The sequence below is a fragment of the Gymnoscopelus microlampas genome (assembly GCF_963454915.1).
Source record: "Gymnoscopelus microlampas genome assembly, chromosome: 24".
NCBI lineage: Eukaryota > Metazoa > Chordata > Actinopteri > Myctophiformes > Myctophidae > Gymnoscopelus > Gymnoscopelus microlampas.
Genome location: NC_139961.1, coordinates 18536956 through 18546955, shown reverse-complemented (window position 1 = coordinate 18546955; position 10000 = coordinate 18536956). Strand labels below are relative to the sequence as shown.

General features: G+C 42.2%; 1 protein-coding gene across 1 annotated transcript in view; it reads right to left on the bottom strand.

Moving 5' to 3' along the window:
- The window catches only part of zeb2b (zinc finger E-box binding homeobox 2b), a gene marked incomplete at its 5' end in the record, with an annotated part of 54960 nt that overhangs the window by 42613 nt on the left and 2347 nt on the right, over positions 1-10000 (bottom strand). Inside the window, one exon of the mRNA XM_084050908.1 lies at positions 4690-4959. Coding sequence (XP_083907034.1) covers positions 4690-4959 — 270 coding nt within the window. The remainder of the gene's footprint in view (positions 1-4689; positions 4960-10000) is intronic.

Below are 10000 nucleotides of genomic sequence, written 5' to 3'. Positions count from 1 at the left end.
CAGTATATACTTTCCACCACTGGTTGCAACTGTTGGATCGCTTTTCTCCCTCTACACCATATGTCTTCAGTCAGTTGTAAGCTTATCAGTTTTTTGGGGGGGCATAATGTTCCCCCCAGAAGACAAGGGAGGAAAAATAAAGTAACCTTGAACCTTGAACAGAATACGGACGCCGGGGTTCAAGTGGCCTCCATGTTTAAAATGTGCTCCACAAATATACTTGGCTTTCCCTGCCAACTTCCCTCATTATGGGTGTCGGGAGAGGTAAGACAGCCCAGGACACTAATGATGGTTTATGTTGAGTTACTGTAAACACAGATACTGCTCGTGTGTCTAATATCTTACAGAGGACGTGCAGACTGATAATGTAATGCCCCCTGAAAACATTCGCAAAACATGTTGGTTGTGTGCGTGTCAGTGGTGGAAAGTAACTAAGTACATTTACTTAAGTACTGTACTTAAGTACAATTTTGAGGTATTTGCACTTGAGTATTTCCAATTTCCAATACTTTTACTTCTACTCCACTACATCTCGGATCCAAATATTGTACTTGTTACTCCACTACATTTATTTGAAAACTTTAGTTACTGTGTTACTTTGCAGATATAAATATATTACATTATAGAACATACATTAACCACTTCAGCCCTATTTTACACATAGGCTATTTGAAAATAGCCGATCTACAATGTGAGCTTGTAGATCGGCTATTTTAAAACATTTCAGTACTTTTACTTTTGTTACTTTAAGTACATTGATACCAATACGTTTGCACTTTTACTCAAGTACATTTTTAACAGCAGACTTTTACTTGTAACGGAGTACTTCTACATTGTAGTATTGATACTTTTACTTAAGTAAAACATTTGAGTACTTTTTCCACCACTCTGTGCATGTAATGAAAGAGAAGGTTTCAGCAATCCGGTGACAGGGGAAAAAACTGATGAAAGTTGTGGTTGTCAGCTCCCAGTGACCAAGAGTATTAGACTGTGGTTGTACTGGTCAGCTCCCAGTGACCAAGAGTATTAGACTGTGGTTGTACTGGTCAGCTCCCAGTGACCAACAGTATTAGACTGTGGTTGTACTGGTCAGCTCCCGGGGCGGCCATAGCTGAGTGGTTAGTGAGCCCGCCTAGGGAGCCAGAGGCCCTGGTTGCCCCAGGTACGATTCCAGGCCAGGCCAGCAAATGTGTCGATGAAATTAAATTTGTCCCTGAGCAAGACTCTTAACCCCTAATTGCTCACAGGCCCTCATTGGAAACAAGACCGCACGGACCTGTTAAAGGAATTATCCTTATCCCAGTAAAAAACCCTGATCATGAAGGTGAAATAAGTGGAGTCCTTCAGGGGGTTCCAGGGGGTCTCCTACAAAATTCGTAAACATAACATCAAAAGAAGTTTGACAATAGTCCAGGCAATCTAGCTCATTTTGGGCCCAAACGTCAGACTAATTGTAAGAGTATTTCTTTCACCATACACCATTTCTATGAGGTGTCTAGAATAACATACTAAAAGTCCTAAGAAATCCTAGTTGCAGAAGTATGTTTTTTTCTCATTAATCCAAGATGTGTGCCAATATCGCCTGACAACAATACACCCCAAATGGGCTTATTTTTCCCTTTCCTCCTATCACAATGAAACTTTCCAGAATGAAAGTTAACATGAAAAGTAACATTTTTTGTATTACAAATTTTTTTTTTATGACTTTGAATATGCAAATGAGCAAAAAAAACTACTAAAAATACACCCTAAAAGGCGTTTTTTCCCCCTGGAACTCATGAAACGTAACACAATGAAAGTGGGTGATGGCAATGCTGCTTTTGGACTGGCCTCTAACCTGAAAACTTCCCGGCTTGGTTGCACCTGCCAGGGGTATAACCCCGGCCGGTATAGTCCTCAGGGTCACGGAGGCACACCAGCCTCCCCACCACGACAAGGTAGCAACAACAGGGGAGTTTTTTTTTTTTTTTTTGTCTTTTCTCCAGCCTGGATCCTCGGCCCCTTCTCTTTGCTTCCATGGCTCCCCCTATGTCAGTTCCTGTCTTGTTCTTTGCTTAGTTCTGGGTCTGGGTCGTAGTCATCCGATAAATCTGGCAACTGGGAGTTTGTACAGCTGCTACCACGACATTCTCTGCATATGGCAGTGCAAGGGAGCCCATGTTTTTTGCATGTGCATCTCTTTGTGCTGCAGTCTTTCTTGCAACCACAGCAGACAATATCCAATAATTCTGGTGGTGCTGCTGTCTGATCAGTCATTATTGGCATAAATCTACCATCCATCACATGCCACCCCCAGTCTTTAGGTTCCATGCTTTCACTTCTCCCCTTCCACTCCATCATTTGGTAAAAGACACGCAGACTATGGAACTTTGCAGCCGTTGATGTTGGTGGTAGAGTTTGAGGTTCTACTGGAGATGTGGTCTTAGACACCTTATCACAGAATCGCCTGTGTCTCAGCATATCCAGTGATTCATCCTTGTCACCCCCATACAGTGATACAAGAGCCTTTTCACCAGCTGCAATGATGATGCCCTTTTCCACATTTTCTTGGGACTGGCTTAACACCTTAGCTTGCTTGAGAAAGCTAGAGTCATTCTTTACTTTTTTCAGTGCCAATCCCTTTCCTATGCCAAATAGACGTGAAGTAGAATCACAGCCTAAAATGGCATGGATGAAGAGGAGATTGTCACACACATTGGGACCCAGTAACTCCTTTATCTGCTTTATGCACCATATTTGTCTTGTTTTTGTTGCCTTCTTTGGTTCTGGGGCCAGAAACAGCTCTTGTGCATTCAGATCAGCATGATGCAACAAGAGAACTAACAAGTCTGTGTCATCACCAACTAGGACTGTGTCTTTTGTTCTGGAAGAGGCAATGGCAGTTTGGACAATGAGCACATCAGCATCATGCTCTGCATGATCTGTGATACACCCAGCCCTCTCAAGTTTATCACCAAGATAACCCAAGAAATGCTGTTTGTTTTCCTTATTCTTAAGGAACTCGTCCTTTTTGGATCTGATGATCATGTCCCCAGAGAAGTCACACCTGGATTAGATCCGGTCCGTCGTAGGTGGGTGGTGTCTTTTATGGTTGGTTCGTCTTTGTAGCCATCAAACACGATGACAGTAGCCGTACCATATTTCTGCGTGACATATCTCACATACATTTCACACACACTGTCATATGTGGAACCTTGTGGCCATGGTAGACGATGTAGTAATGCACCGCCATCAAGGACATGCTGGACATCACTGCTGGGGACAACCCAGTGATGATGTCCAGCATGTCCTTGATGCTTCTCAATCGATTTCCATAGGGCATCAGCAAGGATTGCCTTGTTTGCCTGGAGGGGTAGGTGAGACGATTCAAACAAAGCAGGTGGATGACTGCAGAGTTCATATGTGAACAATGATGGCAAATCGTCACAACGGTCTCTCACTGCTAAGAGCCGCTGGAATAATAGCTGTGGATCCACTACTACCGTCTCTCCTTTGATTTTGACAGTTGATCTTGATCCAAGTGTAGTTGCTTGGTCAGATTTTTTAAATGTGAATTCCTCCACTGCTTTCCCCACCATTGATTTCAAAATCTTGCAGCCAATTTCTCTTGACTTTTCAACATTAACTGTCTGCTGGGCTGTCAAACCATTCGCAATGTTGTGCAGGGAAGGATTGTTGGTGAATGGGTCTCTCTCTTTTAGATAGCTAACCAGGGCAAGAGTGTCACTGACATCTCTAGTCTGCCTGGCCTTTGACAGGTCTTTATGTTGGTCGCTGGTCTCGTATGAGATACCCGTGAAGGACTGCATAGCGTTGTTGATGTTTGCACACGCTGGCATTGAAAGGACCCACACCAAGCGTTGATTTTCTGTAAATCCCTTTCCTCTCGTTAAGCCTCCATGAGTTTTCACACTTCTCATGAGAACCTGTTCAATGATGAAAACTGACATGAAGCTGAAAAATCAGGGAGTATATATAGACACAGGGGTAATTAAAGATAAACTTGTAATGCAAAAAATGTTATTTATGTATACTTTGATTGTGTAACATTTCATTATGATGGGAGTAAAGGGGGGAAATTGCTGTTAATTAAAGGGGTATTTTGGCCCCATTTTAATGAGTTTAAGCTCATTTGCCTATTCAAATCCATTAAAAAAAAACATATAATACAAAAAATGTTACTTTTCATGGCAACTTTCATTCTGGAAAGTTTCATTGTGATAGGAGTAAAGGAAAAAAATAAGCCCATTGGGGTGTATTATTGTCAGGCGATATTGGCACACATCTTGGATTAATGAGAAAAAAACATACTTCTGCAACTAGGATTTCTTAGGACTTTTAGTATGTTATTCTAGACACCTCATAGAAATGGTGTATGGTGAAAGAAATACTCTTACAATTAGTCTGTCGTAAAAGTCTACTTTGCCTGGACTACAACTTTAGCTCTATTTTATGCCTCAGCTATTACAAAATAGACGATCTACAAGCCCACAACATGTCACATGGCGACGCGTTGTGAGCTTGTCGATCTGCAATTTTGGAAATGTTTTTAACACATATCTTCTCTTATGGGGTTTTCTGGCACAAAAGGTGGGAGTCCACAACCAAATACATAACGAAATGTAGGGGTCCTTGACATGCTAACCCGGTTCGAGAACCCGGTTGAAATCAAACGCCGCGGGGTCTCACCGGTGCCGTCGACGGAGGCGCTCAGCATGTCGTTGTCGTGCCAGATGTGCTCCACGCCGCTGTCTCTCATCTCGTCCTCGTCCTCCTCCTTGGAGGAGAGCATCCCGCGGCTCTCGGGGAGCGGCGAGGCGTCGCCGTCCGGGTTGGCGAGGCTGCAGGCCGGCGAGCCCGTCCCGTTGACCGGCGGCCCCTCCTCCTCCGACACGGGCAGCTTGTCGTCGTCCAGCTCGCTCTCCGAACCCGTGTCCACCGCGTTCTCATAGTTCAACGCTGGAAGAGAGAGGGACAGGAGAGAGGAAGATCAGACTTTATCATCCCCAGGGGGGCAAAGCTCGGAAAAAATAGGGGTTGGCAAAATAAGTTTCTTATAAGCCCCATTTCCAAAATAGCGAAAATAGTGGATCTACAAGCTCACAATCACGCCCTGAATAGGGATGCCAGGTTGAAAGTGGTTAACCCATTAAGACCTGAGGCCATTCTTAAAAATATTTTCTAAATCCTAACAGTTTTTTGAAAAAAAAAAAAAGTTCAAGATTTTTCAAAAATAGCAGATCTACAAGCTCATATGAGCTTGTATAGCTGCTATTTTTGAATAGCCAAATAAATCTAAAGTGACACAGATGCGTTCCAGGTATTAATGGGTTAATACATGTATGCATGGATTGAGACGCACTTATCGTTGATCTGAAATCTGATTAATCTTGTTGTAGAGAAAATGTGCAGAAAGAACTGAATTCGAGGTTAAATGTGAACACTAGGGGTGGAAACTGCCATCCCCTGAGACCCCAAAGTACGACTCTGATTGTCCCAGAGCCATATTTGTTTCCACAGCCTGTTCTACGTAGAAACTCATGAACACAGTTGCATGTAACACATGATAAAGTAGATACGAAACATAGAATCTCCAAATTACATCCATACTTCCTAACACACAACAACATGTCAGCGAGGGAGTCTGTTTAGTGCCGCAATGGCCGAGTGGACAAAACTCCCGCTAAAGCGATGTGTTTTTTCCCCATCTCAAAGTTTGTATTATGTCCATCCAAATGCCATGGTTTGAAGTGACGATTGAGGGGGTGATCGGTGTCATCATGGTCTACCGTGGGCGTTGGGTGTGTGATGGCTTTATCGTTCGTGTCAAAGTGTTTGGGTGTGGGAAGGCCCAATGGTGTGATGCTGGTACGTTTGTTTTTGTTGGAGATGATCAAGTGCGATTCTTGGACCTTGTTCAGACTGGCAGCCCAAATCCAGCCCAAATCTGGTTTCCTACCCAGATTGGAGTTTTTTTTTATATTTTTTGGGGCTTTTCTGCCTTCATGTGGATAGTACAGTGTAAACTCTAGAGTGACTTGGAGTGACACGCAACAAAGATCATCAGGCTCGGGAATTGAACCTGCCTCACTAGAGCCTATATGGCATGCGCCTTAACCAAACCACAAGGCCAACGGCGCCCCCATCCAGATTGGAGTTTGATTGAATACTTTAATAACAGTTTGCGGTTGTACAATAATGCTAAAAAGGTAACACAAAAAGCCCAGAGGTCTTGTTTCCATTGTGGTCCTATGCATTCAATGCATCAAGACATATAAAGACATGACATGATACAATACTAAAAGTAAATCATCAATACTAGGAGCAGTAAAAGCATATTTACAGTTGGGTTATAGTTTTATGCCTGTCTGAGCAAGGCTAAGGAATCTGATCCAAATCCGATTTGCAAAAAAATCATTTTCCATGTGATTTACTTTTTTGCCGTAGCCTACAGACTTTCCAATGTGGAAAGGCCAACAAAAATCAGATTTGGGCTGCCAGTGTGCGCATAGCCTTAAGAGCAAGACGAAACGCTGGGGTCGACGGCGGTTCATTTCAACCACATTCGACGCCGTGAACCGGGCAGAGAGAGAGAGAGAGAGGGGAGACGTTATAACTCTGAAACGCTTTGATGTGTGTGTGTGTGTGATCACTAGATAATATTGTGAAATGCTTCGTCAATAAGCGGTTCATTTCAACCACATTCTCGCGGTTCACTGACGTCTATGGACACGTTGATGTTTAAACCAAGGTATTATATTATTAACGCAAATTCATATTCTATTAATAGTCTCTGTATTAATGAGATAATTCCAGCCTATTGTTTAGATTATGTTGTAACGATGCTGTGAGCTTGTGCAATACTAAATGCTATTTATGTTCTGGACTGCTGTGACATCTGTGAATGTGAATTTAAGACAGACCGACCTTTTTTTAAAGCCAAAATTGACCTTTATAGCTCCACTTTTACTCTCACAGTTTGATCGCCGACGACTGTAACTCTGAGAGCGTACGAACGGAACCAAATGGACCCTGGCGGGTCCATTTGGTTCCATTTCGCACGCTCTCAGAGTTAGATAAACGCCGAGGATTTCACTGCGTGCGGTCAAAAACAAGTCCAGCCAGCGGAGGAGAGGAATTCGGTAAAGGTTAGGGGTTGAGGGAGCGGCTTTATGGCGCGATTTACGAGGTGTAAATGTCAGCGTCCAAGTGACTGATCATTGGCTCTCTGTTCCAACAGCCAGGGCCCTCTTTCAGAGGATCATCATAAAAAGGGTCTCGAAATGAAAATAAATAAAGAAATGTGCTGTAACGCTCTGCCAAAACAGTGGAGACACAAAGCTAAAAAACTATGCCTGTTGGCTCGCGTCGATTTATTGTCTGTTCCACTGAAACCAGTGCTTCTCAAATTGTTCATGTCAAGGAGACACAAATTGATATGTATTAGGCCACGGACCCCTATGTGCCAGCCAGGGACCCCCACATAACAGAACATTTCTACAATTGAATTCTGCAACTGTCTATAGGCTACTGTGTAGGTGAGAAGACAACAGCGGAGTGCAAACCTATGATCTGAATATTATTAAAGGGACAGTTCACCCCAAAAATGACTTTTTTTCTATCGATTAGTCACCCCATGGAGACTTGAATTCATGGACATTCTTTAGTTTTTGTCGCATTGCTAAGCCAATGATTTGATGACCAGTGGACATGTAGGCAGCGGTTCCGGTAGGAGACACAAAGGAGACTCTTTGTGTCTCCTACCGGAACCGCTGCCGCATGAATTCAAGTGTCCATGGGGTGACGAATCGATAGAAAAAAAGTCATTTAGGGGGTGAACTATCCCTTTAAGTTCAACATGGCATACATACTGTATTTTGGGCATGTCATTACAGGCAAAAAAGTTTAAAAGTGAAAATAGACGATCTACAAGCCCATATAGCGCTCCATGATACGATGCGTTGTGAGGTAGATCGGCTATTTTTGCTAATTTTGTCAGTAAGGAAAGTAAAGTATAGAACAGGGTGTCAGTTTTGTAACTATTCCTCAATTTTGCTGTGGACCGCCTGAAACCCCCCCTCAGGGAGGGAGGGCCCCAGAACCCCACTTTTTTTTTTTTAAACTACCACCCTGACCCTTTGCTCCCCTCCACACTATTGGCTGCAAGCGAATGTTGACAAGCTCCCTCGATTGAAAGTTTATGGTAACGCTTGCTGTAATCATCATCATTTGGAAAAAGAAAGCCGTCCGCTAAGTGCCCTTAACCCATTAAAACCAGGAACGCATCTGCGTAACCGTCATTATTTTATACTTTGGCTATTCAAAAATAGCAGATCTACAAGCTCATCGCGCGGCACCAAGTGCCGCGCTATGAGCTTGTAGATCTGCTATTTTTGAGAAATCGTGAAAATGTTTGCAAATCTTTGAATATATATATTCTTAAAGCGAACATTTTTAACTCAAATCTTTGCTTCTGGGGGGTCCCTGGAACAAAATGTTTTCAGATGGGGGTCCGCGGCTAAATTTATATCATTTTGGGAGGTCTTGACATGAAAAAGTTTGAGCACCACTGATATTATAGCGACATATATACTTTTATTTTAAACTGTTAGGATCTAGAAGACATTTGTAGAATCCCGCAGGAGCAAATATTTGAGTTACAAATGTTCGCTTTAAAAAAATATACATTCAAAGATTTGCACACATTTCCAAGATTTTTCTAAAATAGCAGATCTGCAAGCTCATAGCGCGGCACTCGGTGCCGCGCTATGAGCTTGTATATCTGCTATTTTCGAATAGCCAAAGTGTAAAATAATGTTCCCGGTCTTAACGAGTTAAAGGACCAGTGTAAACTACACAGCAGTTTGCACAGGGCCGTGTGTGTTGGAAATTGCGGTCGGAGGCTCCAAGATTAAAAAGGTCGTCTCCACATCACGTCACATCTCCTTCCAACACGGAGGCGTTTGGGGGATTTTTTTTTCTCCCCCCCCTTTCGTCTTTGTGGGTTACACCCAGTGGTGGAAAGTAGGCTACTTTATACTTCTCCAGCACTACGTTGCAGAGGCAGAGATTGTGCTCCACACTACAATTATTTGAACACTTTAGTTACAAGTTACTTTGAATACAGGACTTTTTTCCTCTTAAACTTTTTAACTTTTTTAAAAAACTTTTTAAAAACTGTTTTAAAAATTGTTTTAAAAACTTTATAAAAAACTTTTTTTTTTAAACTTTTTAACTTCTTTTAAACTGTTATAGTCTTCAGTGGTGGAAAGTAACTGAGTAGCCTAAATGTAATGATTTACTGAAGTATTTACAATTTTCAATACTTTTACCAAATCTCAGAGGCAAACATTGTACCTTTACTCCACTACAATTACTTGAAAAGTTTAGTTAATAACTTTGTGAGACTTGCATACTGCCCTCTATATACAGGATATGCAAAATGTGAGTACTTCTCCTAACACTGAACTTGAGTAGGCTACTTTATACTGTAGCCTACTTCTACAGCACTACAAGTACAGTACTACTTTTTACTCCACTACAATTATTTGAAAACTTGGTTGGATTTTGAATACAGAATTTTTATTGTAACAGAGTATACTTTTACTTAAGTACAATAATTGAACCGAAAAACAATATCTTGCAGGTAAACCATTCCACATAACTGCTGGAGAGTATAACAACGAACCCCGTAAGACGTGTATCTGCAAGCCCGCAATGTCTGTTGAAATGGAAGCATAGGAACATAGGAAGTACTCAAGCAAAGTAAAAGTACCTTTGTCCAATGTCTGTGGAGCTGCCCTCAACCCCATTCAATGTTGTGAAACTGCGTATGGAGGAAATGTTATCGCTACGTTATGGTATTGCTACTTTTACTTAACCCATTAAGACCGGGAACGCATCTGTGTCATTTTAAGATTTCTTTGGCTATTCAAAAATAGCAGATATACAAGCTCATAGCACGGCACCGAGTGAGCTTTGAGCTTGTAGATCTGCTATT